The 21095-nt window shown below is 43.2% G+C and overlaps 1 protein-coding gene across 1 annotated transcript in view; it reads right to left on the reverse strand.

Annotated features, from left to right (window-relative positions):
* PDCD11 (programmed cell death 11) overlaps positions 1-21081 on the reverse strand; it is a 44802-nt gene extending 23721 nt beyond the window's left edge. Inside the window, exons 1-12 of the mRNA XM_015596319.2 lie at positions 20938-21081; positions 13239-13351; positions 12273-12404; positions 11069-11236; positions 9235-9396; positions 8437-8560; positions 7767-7948; positions 3889-3996; positions 2604-2810; positions 1625-1749; positions 1384-1444; positions 582-728 (exon numbers count right to left, since the gene is read on the reverse strand). Of these exons, the coding sequence (XP_015451805.1) occupies positions 582-728; positions 1384-1444; positions 1625-1749; positions 2604-2810; positions 3889-3996; positions 7767-7948; positions 8437-8560; positions 9235-9396; positions 11069-11236; positions 12273-12404; positions 13239-13340 (1518 nt within the window). The 5' untranslated portion in view covers positions 13341-13351; positions 20938-21081. The remainder of the gene's footprint in view (positions 1-581; positions 729-1383; positions 1445-1624; positions 1750-2603; positions 2811-3888; positions 3997-7766; positions 7949-8436; positions 8561-9234; positions 9397-11068; positions 11237-12272; positions 12405-13238; positions 13352-20937) is intronic.
* Between the last annotated feature and the right edge of the window lie 14 nt (positions 21082-21095).

Here is a 21095-nt window from a genome sequence, read left to right on the forward strand (position 1 = left end):
ATCCTACCCATCCTTTCTAGTTCAAGTCCCACCTGTGCCAGAAAGCTAAAAGACATTATTGTCACATAGAGCTGAATTTAAAAACTGGTTCTGCCATATATTGGCCGTGTAACTTTGGCTTCCTAAGCTTTAATCTCCCCACCTGCAAAATGAGGATAATTACTTACTTTACAGGGTTGTTTGAAGAATTAAATGAAATAATGAATGTCATGTGCCTGGCACAGCACTGGCACAGAATATATGTTACATGGTAGTTGCTATTCACATCACTGATGATTCTTGCTTCTCCACCTCACCCTTACCTCCTGTCTGAGATATGATCATAGCATATAGCCTGCACCAAACCATGTGGCACAAGGTCACACATTGCCTTGCTCTGTTCACATATGGATGGTTTAACTCTCAATTATACTATACAATTCTCAAAAGCAAGGACCCAGTTTCCTCTTCCCACTGCTTGGCACAGCACTGCAGACATTATGCGATCATTTTATGGAAAAAGGGCGAGAAACTTCAGCTGAAAAGCATTACTCTCTTCCCATCTGGCCAAAATTCCAACAGAGACCCTTCAGGAGGCTCACCCGGCATGTAACTTCATCCCCAATGTGGTACTTCTTCTCTGGATTCTTCATCTGGATGTCAGCCAGGTGCATGGGAGGTACCAGGCCCCTGATTTGCTCACCCACATTCACCAACATCCCATATGGTTTTATGGTCAGCACTGTGCCCTAGGGAGTCCCAAGAAAAGATGCCATGACGCCTCAAGAATGGTCTTTCCTGCACCTCTTACAACAAGGCGTGTCACATCTCTCTTTCAAAGCCCAGTTTCCTGGGATAACTGTTCCTGTTATTCCAGATCTCATAAGGTAAAGCACACATCCCACACTGTTCTGGATGAGGTCAGGTTTATTTATGGGAACCTTCACACCTTTTTGTATGCATGTGTTCTTTCTGTCTGCCTTACAAGTACATTCTGTAAAACCGGGGACCCTGCGTCCTAAAAAATAAACTCTTCATATAAAGGGCAGCTGCTCAATTGGGGCTAATGGTTCGATAGGAGAGGCAAGTGGAACTGGCTTCTTACTAATATCCGAGGTAGTTCAATAATCACAGAACTAACTTTTGACCTGGTCTATTAAACACCATCAAATTCCAAGGTTTATAACCTACATCCTCTGTAGTTGGGTGATACTAGTAAGACCTTGCCTTGAAATTAATTACAAGTTACCCAAGGGAAGAAAAAGAAATTCCAGTCAGCAGGCAGAGGCAAGAAATATGACTTTAAACATGTTCACAGGAGGACTAAGGAACTGACAGTTAACCTGTGAACTAAAGGTTATCTGAAACTGGGGGAGTTATCTAATTATATGTCGGAGGTCTTACCTTTACCAATGCCCCAGGTTTAATGTCATGATACCTAAAATACTGAGCTTCAATAATAGACCTAGAACAAAAGGAAAACACGAGATTAGACAAACTAAGGCAGAGACTGCCTAAAATTCAGGACTATCGAAGTCACATTGGCAAGAAAGAAAACCTTCACCAAGCAAGGCCAGGAGAAACTGTGAATGCACATCTGATGAAAGCACACCTCTACACCCCCAAGTGTTGATGACAGACTTACGTCCGCAGAGAGAGCACAGCCAGTTCATCCATTTGACTGAAGTCGATGATTCTACACTTGTGAGTGTTCCCTGGCTTGAAGGCCTCAGGACTGAAGACGGTCTTAGAATCAGAGAGATGGCTGAGCTACAAAGTACCAAGTGATTAAGAACAAGCCAGAGACAATAGATCTAAGGCAATCAGATATTAAAGCACACCAGGATGACAACACATTCGTCACCTACCATAAAAACAGTACTCTGATTACCTATTAAAATTATTCCTCTAACTAAAAAACTGCTCTTTACCATCAAAGAACTTCTATGTCAGAAATCAGTCTAGATCATAGGTCAGTAAGCCACAGCTCACAAGCTGATAACTATTTTTGTAAACTAAAGATTATTAGAACACAGCCATGCTCATTCATTTATATACTGTCTATGCCTGCCTTCAGGCTAGGAGAACAAAGGTGAATTTAAGATTTTATTATAAAATATTAAAACAAACATCTAGAATGAAAAGAGATCGAAATCTGTATAAATTTTTAATACTTTTAAATATAACAAACATGAATCTTGTTAATTTGCAGAAAAACAAAGACAAGATTATAGTAGTGAGTCCCATCCTGGAACTTGTTTTGATGCTGTGCAAGAATCTGCACAAAATAAAACTTGTATTAAATAAATTTTATTACCTAGTAAGAAATAAAAAGAACAGAGTTGTACTATCTGGATCTTTAAGAAAAACTTTCCCAAGCCTTGGTGTAGATCCTATTCATTCCTATACCTACCATCTGCTAGGGATCAAATATGTCAAACTGATTTTAAGGCATCGTAATATAACAAACAAGCATTGTTTAGTCCCTATGAACATTCTACCATACCTGGGATATTCAAAAAATGGAAACTATAATACCAAGGGTAAAGGAAGGAGAAAAAGACCCATGTGTCCCAACAGTCCTTCTAGTGATAAGATCCTGAGGAAACAAAGAGACGCCTTACCCGGGCATACGCCAGAGACCCATCCTTCAGCCTGAAAGTGGCCCCCGCCTTGTTGAAAAAGCTCTGGACAGGAACGTCATCTAGGACAGCTCCCAGGTGCTGACAAGTGAGCCGGGTGAGTGAGCGCCCAGGATGCAGGAAGACTGGGCGCAGGCTCAGCCGCACGACTCTGGTCCGAGGATGGACACAGAGGACGCAGGCCCTTACCTAGATAAGGGAAAGGACATAATGAGCGAGAAGAGGCACACAGGAGATAAGGCGTCCTGGAGCAGACTTCGTCATGTGCTGACCAGGTTATGGATACAAATACTAAAACTCACTTGTGCAGTCATGCAGCATAAGGAAAACTCAAACAAAACGTCCCAGATGCACTATGCCCAACTACATCAAGGTTTACTCCAGGCCATAAAAAACATACCACAGTTCCCTCAACACCATGAGGCTAATAGTGCACATGCAACAGAAACCATGCGCTGGCATCAGTACATCAGAGGCTCATCTAAAATACGCCAGAAACAGCCTGCTCCGATCACAAGGTTATAGCATGTAAAATGTCTAAACTCTGTATGCAAATATGACTACAGGGAGAAAAAAATTACTAGAAAGAAGTGCACCAAAATGTTAATGATATTATCACTAGGTGGTGAAAAAACCTATTTTTACTTAAAAAAAAAAAAAAAGTCTCTACGGCATCCATTAGCCTTCATTACTGTTAAAAACAAAATCGTTTTAGGATTAAAAAAATAATTGTGAACAATATATATTTGGATTTTCTTCTCAAACACCCATGTTCATTATAGGAAATCTGAATCTTTAGATAAGGGTAGGAAAATCACTCACACTTAATCACTATTAACACCTAACTGCATAATTATTCCGTATTTTAACCAGGTGTACTCTAAAATTTTTTCAAATTAGATCTATAATACTCATAGCACTTTTTAAACCACACCTATTTCAATATGTTAAATACTTCTCTAAAGCACTTTAAATTACAAAAGCAAAAGATTCACTACCAAAAAAAAAATCAAACCAGATAGAAGAATATGAAATAAAAACCAAAAGTTGCAATCTCCTCCTTGGTCTCCTTCTCTAATCTCAGTCCTCAGAGATAACCACTGGTGGTTTCTTATGGTCCTTCCAAGACACTTTTTATTCCCCTCACCTCCTCTCTGTACACCTGCATATACACAGTCCTAGGGCCTGCCCTGTAAGCTAACTGTGACACTGGACAGCTGAGTGAGACAAAATGGAATCGAGAAAAGATAGGTACAACGTTACTTACTGCTTGATTTGAGCAATATGTTCCAGCTTTCTTGGGATCCAAGTGCATAAAGTCAACCAGGCCAGTGAAGAATGAGAGGAAGTTTAGTGTAAGGCCAAGTGGAGTCACCTAGAAATAAACAGAACAAGTTTTGAAAAATATCTCTGAAAGAACCAAGAATGTAAGAGCTACTATTCATACTAAACACTCAATGCCACATTTTCCAGGATAACCATGTCTCTCTCCTCCCCCAGCTAACCTTTATCAATCTTTCTTCCCATAAAACTAGGTGGCAAGACAACTCCTGGTACAGGCTGTTTCTTTATCCAGTAAGCTCACCTCCCTTTCGGAATGAGAGAACATCAATCCTTGCACCCTCGGGATTTCCCAGTGGGATGGAGGGCACTTTGCACAACGATCTTCGGGGAACTGCCAGCCTGACAACGCAGATAAAGTGTTGCTAACTTGGTGATTTGCCCAGACTTAGAAGGCAAAACTCAAATGCTTGCATAAGGGAGACACTGACCATGAGCAAGCCGATTCATCCTACGGAATCCCCCGAAAGCTAAGGAATTAAGGTGAGAAGCACCTCAAAAGAAAGTCATGAGGTAGGTAACTGAAATCAGGAATCTTCACAGAAAATTGAAGAACATTCTCTGAGAAAACTGTACCAGACTCAAAACACAGGAAGAATGCAAATGTTGAAATGTAGATTAAGAAAAATTATGAATATCGTATGGATATAGATATGAAGACATCCAGCTCTTTTCTCCCTACTAGCCCTCAGGCATCCAGGCTCATACTTTCCTGGGTAGAAGCTAGTAGACCCTTTCTAGAGAAATCTAACATGCCAGAAAAGACTTGTAACAATGACATTTGGAGGCTGCCCAAAGAGAGTCTGCTAGCTCCTGATCCTGACAGCGAAGTTAGCCAGTTAACAAGTCCTACCCAGGCACACACACTTCCTAACAGTTTTTTAGTGCCTCACATGTAGTATGGCAGTCAAAACAAAAATTCAATAGGGAATGGGAAGTTAAAGTTGAGAGATTCTCCCAAAAGGTAAGACAAATACATGCACATACCAAAACAAAGAACAGAAGAAAAGATAAGAAAATTAGAGAACTGATCCATGAAGTCCAACATCGTATTAACAAGAGTTTCAGAAAAAGAAGAGGAAATTTTATTTTAAAACAAACGAGAACAAGATCTGACAAGGGGCTACTACCCAGAATGTGTAAAGAATGCTTACGACTCAATAAAAAGACAACCTAAGTTAAAAATGCACAAAAGATACACAAGTGGCCAATAAGCACATGAAAAAATGCTCAATTTCACTAATAATCAGAAAAATGCAAATCAAAATCACGAGATACCACTTCACACCCACTAGGATGGCTACCATAGAAAGGAGGAGAATAAAGGTATGAAAATGTGGACAAACTGGAACGCTTACATGGCTGGCAAGAACTTAAAACTGCAGCCACTTTAGCAGCTCCTCAAAAAGTTAAACAGAAAGTTACAATTCCATTCCTAGGTATATACCCAAGAGAAATGAAAAGATATGCCCACCAAAAACTTGTATGTGAATTTCACAGCAGCATTATTCAAAAGAGCCCAAAGTGGATACAACCCAAATGTCTACCAAATGATGACTGGACAAACAAAATGAGCTATTTCCATATGATGGAATATAATTCAGCCATAAAAACAATTAACCACTGACACAACAACATGGATGAACCTTGAAAACATTACACTAAGTGAAGGAAACTAGACACAAAAGGCGACATATTGTATGATTCCATTTATATGAAATGTCCAGAGACAAAAATTAGATTAGTGGTCAGCAGGGGCTTGAGGGAAGGAGCAATAGAAAGTGACCACTAATGGGTACAGAGTGTCTTACTGAGGTGATGAAAATGTTTGGAATTAAATAGTGGTGATGGCTGCATAGCTTTGTGAATACACCAAAAACAAAACAAAACAAAACAAAATTTAAAAAGGTGATTCTTACTATATATGAATTATATATCGATTGAAAAAAATAATAATACCAGAAACTTTCCCAGAAGTGAAGGATCTACATTTCTGGATTACAGGAGTCGAGCACAAATGGAGAGAGACAGCCAAACCAAAGCACATCATCATGAAATTTTAAAGTATTAGAAATAAAAACAAGATTAAAAAACGAATACAAGGGAAAGCAAAACATCAGATTTCAATAGCAAGAGGCCAGACGACAATGGAATAATGACTTGAAAATTCTGTTATTTTCGACCAAGAATTCTAAATTCAGCTTAACTACCAATCATATCTGAGAGTAGAATGTTTTCAGATATAGTAGGTGTGCAGAAAAGGGTTAACACAGCAGGTCCAAGACTACTATCCTTAGAAAAGCCTTCCTGCAATGTCGGCCCTTGGCTGGTGTCTTGGAACTTGGATTTCAGTAAGGTTCCCACCACTCCCAGAACTGAGTGACTCATTGTACCTAAACTGTTTGACAATGTGATTTATGCTAAACACTTGCATTCCTTATGAGAGCCTGGAATTTTGGTATATGCCAGACAGAGGGTGCCTATCTGATCAGCCCCAATTAAAAACCCTGGGGCACTAAGTCTCTAATGAGCTTCTCTGGTAGACAACACTTCACATGTGTTGTCATAACTTACTGCCAAAGGAATTAAGGGCACCCTTTGTGACTCCACTGGGAGAGGACACTTGGAAGCTTGTGCCTGGTTCTTCCAGACATCATTCCATGGGCCTTTTTTCCCTTTGCTGGTTTTGCTTTGTCTCATTTCATATAGCCGTTAGTACCAGTATATGCTGAGTCCTGTGAATCTTCCTAGTAAACCATCGAACCTAGGAGTAGCCTTGGGGATCCCTGACATACTAGGTCAAGAAATTAACCTCCCATGTACCTTTTCAAGGATGCTTCTAGAGAATGTGCCAACACTAAAATGAGGGAGTAAATCAAAAAAGAGGAATACATGGAATCAAAGGCAGCTCCAACACAGGAGAGAGAAAGGCAGAATCCAGGACGACAGAGAAGTCCTAGGATATCACCTATGTGGGAGCCTACAGAGCAACCAGTCTAGACTAAAGTCGGATGGCAGTAAAAGGGGGTCCAGGTGGGGAAAATAAAGAAACTAAGAGGCTATCTAGATGGACAACTGTAATGAGAGAAAAATAACTACAGAGTGTATAAAGATAACATAAGAAAAAAATGATACAAATGACAAAAACAAAGCTGATTATCAACTCCAGGAGAAAAAAGCTGTTCAATAAACAGTCATAGTATATTGCCTAGCTCAGCAGTAAACATTTATGTAGTCATAATAATTTAAATACTGAATTTCACTAAAATTTTAGTATATCTCTGTTGGGAGGTTGGGGGAAAGGAAGGGGAAATTAAGAAAGGCAAATCTTTATGTACACTGATAAGGAGTTAAAACTCAGTGCCTAAAACTGACACACCAAGAGAAACCAGGAGCTTATTACTTAGAAATATGGAAGTAAATTTCAAAAGATAAGCTGAAAGAGTTAAAGATGGGGGTTAGGAGGGACAGTTTTTCACTGTAAGTCTTTTCATGTCATTTTGATTAGCACTGTCCAACAGGAGTATAACGTAAGCCACATATATAATTTTAAGTTTTCTAACAGTCAGATTTTAAAAACTACAAAGAAATTAGTGAAATTTGTTTTAATTATCGTTTATTTAACTTCATATATCCAAAATATCATCATTTCAGCATGTGGCACTGGCTACATTTCAAGTGTGTAATAGCCACATGGGACAGTGGCATCTCTACTGAACAGCAAAATATCAGATTATGTGCATGAACTACTTCAGTAAAAATTATTTTTATCTTAGAAAGTAGTAGTAACAAAGAACAGCTTACCTTCTGTATCTGGGCTTTAACCACCAGTCCTGGTAGCAAGTTATTAAGGGTCCAGTTTTGCTCCTCAGTGGCAATGGCAGTAGAAACCTCTGAATGATCAATGGACAGAGTAACAACTCCTCCGCTGCCTTTCACTTCTTCAATGATGCAGTTCAGGTACTGACCCACCTTCAGTTTAGCACCTGTGAGCCAAGCCCCAGACCCCCAAAGGAAAAACACCTGTATGAGAAGGACCTGTAACGTGGGTTCAAGCAATACCTGAGACGAACCATCCCTACTTATCCAATTGCCACATAATACTCTCCATATTCCCAACCTTGAAGGGACCAACTACAAGAAAGGAGTGAAGTTACCCTAACTGACCTGGAATCAACTACCTAGAATCAACAAGGCAGGAGAGTGCTGGTTCAGAGGCCCTGGAGGCCCAAATTTCAGTGGAATCTTCTAGGTAAGAAACATCAAAATTGCCCATCAGATCTCGGCGAGACTCTACTTCTCCCTGGCCCTTCACACATATTCTCTTTTCTATGAGCTATGATTAACCACTGATTTTAGAAATGCCAAAGAGCCTGCAGAGTCACCACTCTGTCATTTGCCAAAGTGGCATTTAAATAAAATCCCCACACGTACCACCTCACTACCATGCACTGGCCCGTCTTCTTTCCCTCACCTTTGTTCTTCTGTCTGTTATACTCCTGGGCTTTCTGCAGTGGCAGAAAAGCTCTGGCCCCACCAACACCAATGTCCACTAGGTAGCCATGGTCTTCCAAACTGGACACAGTGCCTGTGAGTAGCTAGAGGAAGAGAAAGCATTCCAAAAAGTTCAAAAGTCAATCAAAAGTCAAAGGTAATGAAACACAACAAACAGCCACTATAAAATGTTTATATTCCCACCACCAATCTCAACACGTTATCCCATAATCCCACCCCACGCCGCCTCCACTTTAAACTTTGAACCTCAATACCACTAGAGAATAGAAGAGGGAAAGATATCAACTTTAATTCTCCCAGGGCTGGAAGGATTTTATGGTTTCCAGACAGTAAGGAGTTATACAGTTGAATAATGGAACCAAAAAAATGAAAAATTTGAAAAAAATTTAACCCGTGAAGAAGTCGTCTGGGTAAGTAAGGCATGTCAAGAACTCTTTCTTGCTATCAGCACATCCCTGCTAAGGCTCTGCGGAGGCTTTTATTTTTATTTTTTTATTTTTTTGGCTACCAGCAAATCTTAGACTTGCTTTCCCTTTCTCCCCTCCAAGGTAAGGTGATTAGGTTCAAGTCTTCGATTTCCATTAAGTATCCAAAGCACCCTAGAGACCTTCACTCCTCAGGAAAAGATGCCCCGCCACACACTCCATGTGTAACAGGTAAGCTGAAACTAAGAAGTGGTTAGACACTCCCCAAGAGACAAGGCAGAGCAGGAAGAAGGCGTGCTGCCTGCTCCTCTTCCCTGATTCCCGATACGCACCATGCCAGGTTTCAGGGCCTCTGCACTCAGCACTTTGTTTACATTTTTGGGATTCAGAGATAGCTTGACACTCTTTTTGCCTCTTTCTGTGATGCCCAGACTGCTCACAACACATCTCACCAGCATCCCGGGAGAGAAGAGTTCAGGCAAGTGGACCAGGTCCTGCAGGACACAAGTGAAACAGCCCTGATGCATACTCTTCCCCTGAACCTAGAATCCACTGTTGGGCCCTGTTTCAAAGACTTCTCATCCTCAGACCCCAGAAGGTGACAAAGAGAATAACCACTTGCCCACAAATGAAAATGGATCTGTGACCAAGACACTGTCATGAATTTCAGCATAGAGGCTCCAAATATCTCCGCGCAATGGGCAGATATAAAATGACTTGTCAAAAGTTATCTACAGAGACCAAAAGGATGGTTGCCAGAGGGGAGAGGGTGGGAGGAGGAAAAAGGTGAAGGGGAATAGTCAATATTATTGTGATAAGTTTACACAGTAACAGATGATTACTATAATTAATGGGGTGATCACATAAGGCATAAAAATGGTGAATCATACTGAACACTTGAAACTAATATAATATTGTATACCACCTATACTTTAAAAAAAATGTTGTCTGTATTTACTGTCTCCACTTCTTCATCTCCTGATTGCTCTTCGGCTCACTGCCATCTGCATCCCACCCCTCTCATTCCACCACTGTATCTCCTCACTTCACCACTTCACCTCCCAATAAAATTGTCAGTGACTTCTATGTCGCTAAACCCAACAGTCCATTTTACAGTCCTTCTGTGACTTTTAAAAAGAATTTAACACTGGAGATTGCTCCTTCCTTCATTAAACATTTCCTCCTCGACTTCCGAGACCATTTAATTTACTGGTTTTCTCTGCCTGGCCCACCTTCTTCTTCTGACAGCAACTCTCCTTTTATTCAGCAATTAAAATACAATATTTACTCCCAGCTCAGTCTTTACTCTCTTTTCACTGTATTTGCTCCCTCTAAGCAACTTCTTCCCCCTTCTTAGCATTACTCACCACCTATGCAAAGAAGTCTTACACATTTTTGTTTCTGTAACTCAAACTCAACACAGCAAAAATCAAATCGTAATCATCTCTCGAAACCCAGGTCACCCTTCAGGATTTCTCATCTCAGATTGGCATGGCCAATTGCCAAGTCAGGCACAACAGAAACCTAGACTCGTCCCTGACACTTCTCCTGCATCACCACCCATAATGAATCCATCACTAAGCATCGACTTTACCTCCTTGGTCCTCAATAAATCCTGAACCCAAGCTGCCATCAATCTCAGAGCCTGGACTATAACAACAGCCTCCTAATTGGTTTCTAGGCAACTACTCATGCCTCTTCAATTTATTCTCTATTCCACCTACATGTTGCCCATTCCAATGAGAACATTTCAAGGACTTGCCATTGATTCTAGAACTAAAAACCAATCCTTAACATGGTCTGGCCCCCAGCCAGCTCTCCAGCGCCATTCCATACCACTCTCCCTTGCTGTCTCTGCTCTAGCCACACTAGCCTTCTCTCTGCTGCATACCATGTTCCTTCTGCCTAAACTCCATTCCTTCTGTATCTAGTGCACCCTCATCCTTCAGCTCTCAGCCCAAGCATCCCTTCTCCCAGGCGAAGTTTTAGAGGTTCCCTGGGATAAGTCAAAATCCACTTATTAAAAAATAAACAGATAAAATCCTCTATTATAAACTCTCATGGCACCTTGTACCTTTCCTTCTTAGCACTTAACAAAGTTGTCATTTTGCATTTATTTGTGTACCACTTATTTCCAGTTACAGATTTCATCCAAGTTTTCTTTACCTTCAGAGGTTCTTCTTGTGCCACCTGCTCATTCAGCTTTTTGGTGTAAGCATCACAGATTTCAGTCACTTGCACAAACCCCTGGAGGCCATTGGGAAGACTAATCACCAGTTCCAGTTCATTTACCTCTTTCACACAACCCAAAATCCGCATCCCCTCGCACAGGGACTAGAAGAGAAAAAGTAAAATAGGTACAATAGGGAAGAGAACAATGAATGGGGAAGTTAGAAGGTCTGGCTTCTAGTCTCAACTGTGACAAAAGCTACAAGAAGTATATGTGTATATATCAATGCATTTATCGAACACCTGACTGAGCACCATAAAAGGTTTAAATGATACAACAGAGTTAACAGCACTGGGGTGCTGGAGGGCACTTTCACCTTTTACTTTATTCAATGCAACCCAACCTCAAATGCCCAACAGGTAACAACATGAAGCAGGCCAGTCGAGCTAACAGCAGTCTGGAGTGTGCAGGCTGAGCCTGACAGTTGCAACCATCACCAGCTCCATGTGACTACAAACCCGAGAGGACACGAGCTTGTGTTGTCAGCACTTTTCATTTACAAGAACCCAGAAATCACCTTTTTATGTAAAGTTTTTTAGTTTCTTAATGTTGGCAACAAGTTTAACAATTAATTGTCACACAGAACAAATAAAACAATTCTGCAGGCTGAATCTGAATCTTTCCCTTCAGAGTCATTTGATTTTGGTTTTCTTTTTTACAACTCATACTGGAGTTATCTAATAATATAAGAAACATAATAAGACCATTTCATTTCTCTGAGATAGTTTCCACACCTATGAAACAAAAGGGAGAATCGGAATCATTGCTAAAGTTATTGTCAGTTCTAACATATGAATCTACTAAAACACAAGTTTCACGAGGACACCAGCAGAATGAGGGACTCAGCAGCTAAATCAACAACAGCAACAAACACAACGCACAACCCCAGGCATTGGTTAATAGAAGAAAATAATGTGTAATTCTGAGCACAAACTACAAGAATCTATAAACTAAAGCACTGGCACTCTCTCAAGTGCTTGCACGCACACGTGCATTCTCCCTCCCACACACACACACGAATGAGAATAAATGGAATGAGAAAGAAAAGAAGGAAAGAAAGAAGGAAGAGGGAAGGAAGAACATATACAAATTTAAACAACCCAGGTAGTTTGTTTAAATCAAAACCAAACTTTAACGAACCTCAATACTAAGGATTTCAAACTTCTCTCTTGCAGATTTGTTGCTTTCTCTCTTTTCAATTTTCAACTTTTTTGTTTTTACTGGCCCTTTCTGGCTTTTTTTCCTTTTGGTGGACTCCTCTTCAGTAGAAATCTAATGGGGAAAAAAATCCAAAAGAATGAAAAGCAGCAATCGGGCCTTTCCCTCCAATTTGCAGCCATCTGTCACTTTGCTTTGTCGTTCTTCCACCCCACCCCACTTCCAACTCCCCCACTCTGCTCTTTTTGCCCAATGCTCCCTTTGTCCAAAATCTGCCCCTCATGTTCTTAAAAGCCCCCTTTCCCCTGTTTTCTTTCTCCTTTGACTAAGGATGGACACAGGGGTTCCCCAGTATGAAAAGCAATTTTGAACAGTACGTGAATGTTAGGTGGAGTTACAGAGATCCGAGTTAAACACGCAGTTCCACCATAACCAGCTGTGTGTTTTCAGCTAAATTATATAACCTCTCTTAGCCTCAATTCTTCATCATGGAATTGTGATCTCTATTTCACAGTGGAGTTGGGAAGATTACATAAAAGAGATAAAACCATACAATCAAATGTTAGTTCCCTTCCTTCTAGCATTAGAGCACAGCCTACTCTAAGTAAATATAATGAATTCTAATGCAAATTCTGACCATTATACATGGCAGCAAGGTCCCCATTCAAATATGCAATGATCAAAATGCTTTCTCTTCATCCTTAATCAACATGACACAAAGTTCCTAAGAATAAGGAAAGAAAGCACTGCAAACTCAAATGTTAAATGACACTCTTCAAAATATAATGCTTTGTGGGGGGTATGGACTCTGTAACAAGTTCATTTTACAAAAGTAGACTTCAAAAAGGAACAAATCTGGAAAACACATTCTTAAACAGGGTTCATTCTTCACAAGGACACGAGAAAGAAAGTGTTTGGTGACTCTCAGCAAACAAGCACACCACTTACATCAAATAAGTTGTCTTGTTCAACTGTCTGCTTGAAAGCTTTCTCTGATTTGTGGGTCTTTCTTGTACCCCCACGGGGGAAGCTTTCTTCCATGGTTGCCATGTTTGGGTCTCCTAAAAACAATGCAAACAGTTATGGAGATGTAGCCTTGGTGTCAGATTTCATAAAGGCTGTGATCAATGGGCAAGAGATAGAGCCTTCTAGCACACCAATGTGCTAGAGGGCACTCGGGATCTAAGAAAGAGGTGGTTTAATGCCAGGTTCCAGACAATCTATAATCTTTCCAAAGGTCTCTGCTTCAAAACCACAAGTCCACACATTTCCTCCAAGGAAAGAAATTACAGATGCAATGTAATATCATTAAGCAGCTATAGTTAAGTCAGAAATGCACAAAGAACATGCACACTTTTAAGATAAAATCATTATGCAAATAATTTAAAATATAAATCAGATTATAAATTATCAACAAAGAGGTCTTAAGTGATGAGACTTCAGTAAAGGAGGCAAGCTTCCTAAAGGTGCTTTGGGGCTGAATGTTAAAAGAGGAATGGAATTTTGACAGATGGAAAGGGAAAAGTGGAAAGAATTTAACAAAAAGCATGGAAACACGAAAAGCCAATTATTTCAATGAGCACCAGCAATTTGTCAAACAACTGTTCAAGAGCCTGCTATTCCCTTTCTACGAAGAATCATTCAACTAGACCACTGGGCAAATAAAGCATAATAATTAGAGTAAATTTTAAAAGACAAATTAGGCTTTTTTGGTGGAAGATGTTGAATTAGATACGAGTGGTTTAATAGTTACTTTGGCAAGTCAAAGTCTTAAGTAGGTAGAATCATAATGATTGTTAAAGTTAGAAGAGATAGAACAGAAATCAAGAAAAATATACTGCAGGTTATATATTGGACGGAAAGACAGAAAAGGGCTGAAGAAAGGCAAACTGGATAGAAGGAATCAACTGCACTACAACTGAGAAACCGTGGCAGCCCGACTCTGCCTGTCCATTTCCTGCTAGAACAAGTTCATTTCCCCCCTTCCAAAGACTCTCCAGCTAAAATCAGTTTTCTCATCGCTTGCCAACCAATCAATGTTCTTCTTTATATCTGCAGCTGTATAGGAATGACAAGACTGTATAAAACTGCCCGTTATGTTACAATCAGGGCTCAGCCTTTGGACAAGAATCTGCTTAGCTGGTGCCGGCATCAATAAATGCTGCTTCCTGCTTATTGCCTTGGTGTCCCATCTCTCCCTTCAAGAATCCTGCAACATTTCTGGGGGCTTGCCCGGGAGCCAGAGATGGCAGTTTTTCGCCTCCCTTGTCTTTGGGGTCTGGCCCCCAGGATGGGGAGAAGCGGACTTCACCTGGAGCGCCAGCAGACCTATTGTCTGCAGGGGAGAACGACTCTTCCAGCGGAACGGGATGGCGGCTCCGAGAACACAACAGAACCTGGAGAGGCGCAGGAACCAGCCCAGGAGCACTGCCCAACTGAGTGGTAAGGACCCGAGTCCCAGGAACAGCCTATCCGTTAGAGGACAGAAGGGGAGTGTGATCAGCTCCAGAGGTCACCCGATATCATTTGTTACAGGAAACCGTGACCTCTCAGGTACATAGGGTGGAGGGTAGAGTGTGTTTGATGTGTGTTTGTGTGTGACTGAGACATGACCAGCCTACAAAGCAAGCGTTGAGCCCCTATCCATGGTTCTGTGAGAACCTCATACAGCTTAGGGTTGTGTCACTGGATCTCCGTGAGTCTACTCCAGTGACCTGAGTCGGGAGTCACCAATTGCTAAGAGACGCCTAAAAGATCTCTGCCCTGCCAGGGACGGGAGAAGCGAATCTGAGTGCATGTGCGTCACCGACCACAGGTGGAAGGAAGGATGGGTGGACAACAGAGTAAACAGACACCTTTAGATTGTATGCTTAAGAATTTCAAAAAGAGTTATTCAGGAGATTATGGAGTTAAACTCACCCCACAGAAACTCCGCACCTTTTGTGAGATCGACTGGCCCTCTATTGGCACTGGATGGCCAGCACAGGGATCTCCTGATAGGGAAGTCATTGCAAAGGTCTCTCATGTCACCTGGCCACCCAGACCAATTCTCTTATATCGATCCTTGGGAAGCACTAGTTTGCACCCGACCCCCTTGATTGAGAGTCTGTCTAGAGAAAAACTGTAGGGTCCTCCTAGCCTGAGCCTTGGCACCCTCCCAAGGTCAGCTGAAAGAAAAGAAGCCTGTGTTGCCAGCAGATCCCAGAGTCAACCAATCTTTGCCTTCCAATGGGAAAGTCCTGAAAGCAGAGACAAGGGTCAATTGATGTGGACATGGCTGCCTCAGGGGTTCCAGAACTCCCTGACCATCTTTGGGACAGCTCTAGCCTCGGATTTAAAGGCCTTCCTGGCAGACCAACACAGCTGTACGTTACTTCAGTATGAGATGACCACCTATGAACAGGAAAGACCTATGAGGAATGCATGGAAGGAATGTATCTACTCCTCAGTCTCCTCTGGGAAGTAGGGTACATGGTCTCTATAAGGAAGGCTCAAATCTGCCAAGAAAGAGTCAAATACCTCAGCTTCCACCTGTCGCAGGGACAACACCAACTCAGCCCAGAAAGGAAACGGTCTGTTCAACTCCTGTCCCCACCCTCCAATGACAAATCTGCAATTTCCTTCCAGCAGCTGGCTCCTGCGGATAGCTAATTTCTCCATCCTGGCCAAATCCCTCTATGAAGCCACAAAGAGGGGAGAAGAGGAGCTCCCACTCTGGGAATCTACACAACAGAAGGCCTTTGAAGAAATCAAACAGGTACTCACTAACGCCCACGGACTAGGACTCCCAGACTTAACCAAATCTTTCTGTACGTACGCGAGCACATGGGTGTCGCAGTAGGGGTCTTACCCCAACTGCTAGGATCTTGGCACCGTCCTGTGGCTTCTCTCTTCAAACAGCTTGACTCTGTCGCCCAGGGCTGGCCACCCTGCTTGCGAGCACTAACAGCCATGGCCCTCCTTGTGTCAGAGGCCAACAAACTGACTATGGAGCAAGAACTGACAGTTTGAGTACCACTTTCAGTAATAACATTACTGGAGTACAAGGGACAATATTGGCTAACTAATGCCCAGGTGGTCAGATACCAAGGAATGCTGTGCGAGAATCCACACATTCGCCAAGAGCTAGTACAAACTTTGAACCCAGCGACCTTGCTACCCCTTGGGTCCAGCCAGCCGGACCATGATTGCATTGAAGTCATGGATGAAGTGTTTTCCAGCTAACCCGACTTGACAGACTTGACAGTCTCCCGGGGAGGAGACTACCCTGCAGGATATGCTGTGGTGACCCTACATTCCACCATTTAGGCAAAACCTCTGCCTAGGGGAATCTCATCACAGAAGGTGGAGCTCATTGCCTTGACCTGTGACCTTCAGCTGGCAGCAGGAGTGTGTGCTAACATATACACTGACTAAGTTTGCCTTCATCACCCTCCATGTACATGGAGCCCTGTACAAAGAGAAGGGTCTAATCAAGTCTGGAGGAAAAGACATAAAATATAGAAAGAAAATTCTAGAACTCTCAGATGCTGTGTGGGTGCCCAAGAAAGCAGCAGTCATGTACTGCAGAGGACATCAAAAAGGGGACACCATAACAGCCCGGGGCAACTGCAGGGCAGACCATGTTCCCAAAGTGGCAGCGGCCGAGGAGATGGCTAGCCCTATGGCTCTAACTGCTTCCCTGTTTCCCAGTCCCTTAGCCAAATGGGGACCCCAAGTACTCACCTCAAGAAGAAGCCTGGTTTAAGACTGAAGAGGGGAGCAGCCTCCTTCCCGGTGGATAGTGGAAGTTCAAGGACAGGTGAATTGCAGTCCTTGAGACCCTCGCCCCAGCTTTTGTTAAGCAGTTTCACCAAAGGATTCACCTTGGTCGCACTGCCCTAGAAACCACTCTGGGCCAGTACCTTCTATGTCCCCCGGCTCTAGCATCTCCAGAGCAGTGTGTGAACAGTGTGAAGTCTGTGCCCGCAACAACCCCAGGCAAGGGCTGTGTGCCCCACTGGGGGTCCAAAGTGTCAGTGGCACCCCCTTTGAAGACCTCGAAGTAGATTTCACTGAAATGCTTCAATCACGGGGCCTCGAATATCTCTTGGTCTTTGCACCTATTCCGGTTGGGTAGAGGCTTACCCCACCTAGACTGAGAAGGCCCAAGAAGTAGTCAGACTGCTTCTCTGAGAAACTGTTCCACAATTTGGCCTACCAATTACCATTGGCTCAGATAACAGGCCAGCCTTTGTAGCAGAAATAGTGCAGCTACTAGCCAAGAATTTAAATATTAAATAGAAATTACATACCACCTATCAACCATAGAGTTCAGGACAGGTGAAACATACGAACAGGACCCTTAAGATTCAGATGGGAAAACTATGTCAGAAGATACATATACATTGGAACAAAGTCCTCCCCATGGCACTATTAAGAATCAGGTCAGCCCAAACCAAGAAGACAGGGTTCTCCCACTATGAGATCCTGTATGGGCAGCCACCACTGTCATCAAAGGACTATGAAGATCCCTCAAGGAAATAGGTGAATTGACTCTGAGACAACAGCTTCAGGCCCTGGGGACCACCTTCCAGACTCTCAACCAATGGGTTAGGGAAAGGTTCCCTGTCAGTTGAACCACTGAAATTCATTCCTTCAAGCCAGAAGACTCTGTCTGGTGTCTGGGTAACAGAGTGGAACATTTAGCCCCTAAAACCCCTGTAGAGAGGCCCCTTTACTGTCATTTTGTCTATCCCTACTGCAGTTAAGGTTGCTGAAATAATGCCCTGGATACATCGCAGCAGACTAAATGTGCAGCTGCAGAGTGGGAGGGTGCTCCAGACTCTTCTGAGCCCCTCAGGGCAACCCTCCGGAAGAAAACACCAACTGTGCCAACAGACCAAGGGTAAGACATCGGCCCCGCTTTGGTCACACCGGAAACTGAACAATCTACGTGTGGCAGAAACTTAAGGACAACATCTCATCAGGATGGTACCCCTAAAGACTCTTTTCCTTCTCCTACTCCACCACGTATGTGGCACCAGTCTCCCCACTTCTTCCCTATCCTGTATGCAAAGATACAGGATAGGGTCCAACGCTGTCAACGGCTTCACTTCCATAACCAGTCTACCCAAAGGGTGTGCCCTAAACGCCACACTCTGCACTCACTGGGGATTCCAATATGGGATGGGGTACAGAAAGGTTAAACAGCCAATCTTGCCAAGAGCCTGAAAAATAAGGGGAAACTTAGGTATGTTGGCAATTGACCTCAAGCAGAGAAGAGGCCCATAACCATGCAGAGGGCCCAGCAGTCAGAGAATTTGTCCAATGGCTGTGTAATTCAACCACACCTAAGCCTACACTGTCTCCTAGGCCCCAAAGCTCACAAATGTATGATCAGCTTAAAGGCCAACTTGGGCCAAAACCTAGACCTCCCAACCCTAGGGAAGAACCTCTTTGTTGACCTAGCTGAGAGGATAGCCCATGAACTTGGTGTCACTAAATGCTGGGTTTGGGGAGGAGCACACATGAGAGAACATTGGCCTTGGGAAGGAACGAGTCTAGACGCTTTTTACCTCCTACAGTGAAATTACACGGTGGCTTGCCGCAAAAAGGGCCGACCCCAGAGCTAGGTCCTCTCCTCAGAAGTGGTAGGGGAAGAATGTCTTAGCTGGATGGGTCCAGGATACATTCAGTGGGTTGGAGAAACCCCATGTAAAAGAATGCTACTTTTAAATCACAGACCGAAACTGGTGGCCCAAGGCTCCTTCCTGGTACTGGCCCAATAATACTGCAGCTAACTCCTCCTTGTGGCACTCTCTCAAACCAAAACTCGACTGTCACAAACTTACTATAGAGAATGGCATTGTCCCTAATCCCTTCCATGCCATCCCAGCTATCAGCACATTCTGTAAAAACCTCAATTACACCAGCCCCGAAAGCTGGAAAGCACCCGATGGACTCCTGGATTTGTGGAAAGTGGGCTTATATTCAACTCCTGATGAACTGGAAGGGAAACTGCACCGTCGGGAGCATTCGGCCTGGTTTCTTCCTTCTACCTGACCAAAGAGGAAATGAGCTAGGTGTTCCCCTATATCAAGACTTAAAGGCCGGAACTAGAGATCACTTGAAATAGGGGGGACAACAAACATGGAGGAGGGGGAGATAAATGGCCACCCCACATATTATCCAATGCTATGGCCCCACAACTTGGGCCCAAGATGGGAGCTGGGGTTACAGAAACCCCATACACATGTTTAACTGAATCATTAGATTACAAGCAGTTCTTGAGAGCATAACCAATGAGACTGCAACTGCCTTAGAGCTTCTTGCCAGGCAACAATCCCATATGTGGTCAGCTATCTATCAAAACCTCCTAGTCTTAGATTATCTATTAGCAGAAGAAGGAGGAATGTGCAGAAAGTTTAACCGGACTGATTGTCGCCTCAAAATATGACAATGGCAAAGCCCTGACTGCCATAGCTACTAATATTAGGAAAATAGCTTATGTGTGCGTCCAAAGTTGGAAAGGATGGGACCCCCAATAACGTCTTTGGAGGCTGGTTCTTCACTTTTGGTGGCTTCAAGACCTTAGTTGGGATAGTACTCCTACTCCTTGGGAATGGCCTCCTCCTCCCATGCCTGTTGCCTCTTGTTATCGGGTCAACCACCTCCCTCACAGAGGCTATAGTAGAAAGAGAAACTGCAGCAAAAGTCCTCATGCTATAGAGGTACCAGCCTCTAAATCAAAAATTAGGAGATGATGCTCTCTGACCCAGTCCTGGGTCTGAGCATCAAAGGGGGGAATGTGGCAGCCTGACCCTGCCTGGACATTTCCTGCCTGAACAAGTTCGTTCCTGACTGCCTCCCTCTTCCAATGACTCTCCAGCTAGCATCAGTTTTCTCATAGCTTGCCAACCAATGTTCTTCCTTATATCTGTAGCTGTGTAAGAATGACAAGACTGTATAAAACTGCCCATTATGTTACAATCGGGGCTCAGCCTTTGGATAACAATCTGCTGAGCCCGTGCCAGCATCAATAAACGCTACTTCCAGCTTACTGCCTCGGTGTTCCGTCTCTCAGTTCGAGAATCTCTCAAAAAAATCAAGAGAACCATAACTAGGTGTAAGTGAGAATGGAAGACAGGAGGGGGTTGGCTCGGAAAGACTTGGGAATAAGAATGCAGAAAGGTCTGAGGCTGTAGTGGAGACGACCATTGAGAGGGAGCCTAATATTTGGAATCAAGAATGAGTGTATGTTGGGAGCATTTCAAATCTTGCTCCCGGGTGTACGTCATCAGTTTTGGCTAAAATAAACTCCTATAAATATTTTTTAAAAAATAGGTGTATGTTTCACAGAAATAGTGAAGTGCAGAGGAGTCTAGTTGGTTGGGAATTTCATCATTAATCTCATTTCAAACAAGGGGAAACTGAAGCTTCAAAGAGTCAGTTGATCCAGTGACAAAGAAGGAATTTAAGTTATTTCTCAGAGACAGAACGTGATGTTACAGAAGCCACGCGAGCAGAGCCGGCTTCTGAGCCGGGCTGGGGTGGTTGAACCACTCACCGGCACTGAGGGCGCATGGCAGGGACCCAGGGGACCTAGCCCTGGAACAGACCTAGAAGCCACAAGTTTTCCTCCCTTCCCGCCTTTGACCTCACTCACCAGGCTCGCGACGCCAGCACCTCTCAACTTCAGAGGCCGCGCCACCACAGCCACACACGCGGAGACCCGTACACACGCAGACCAACGCAGCCCTCCCGGAAGCGCGGGCGGGCTCAACGCCCTTCTTCCGTTGCTATGCTGGGTCTCAGGACCGCACA

The sequence above is a fragment of the Pteropus alecto genome, unplaced genomic scaffold, assembly GCF_000325575.1.
Source record: "Pteropus alecto unplaced genomic scaffold, ASM32557v1 scaffold177, whole genome shotgun sequence".
NCBI classification, from domain to species: domain Eukaryota; kingdom Metazoa; phylum Chordata; class Mammalia; order Chiroptera; family Pteropodidae; genus Pteropus; species Pteropus alecto.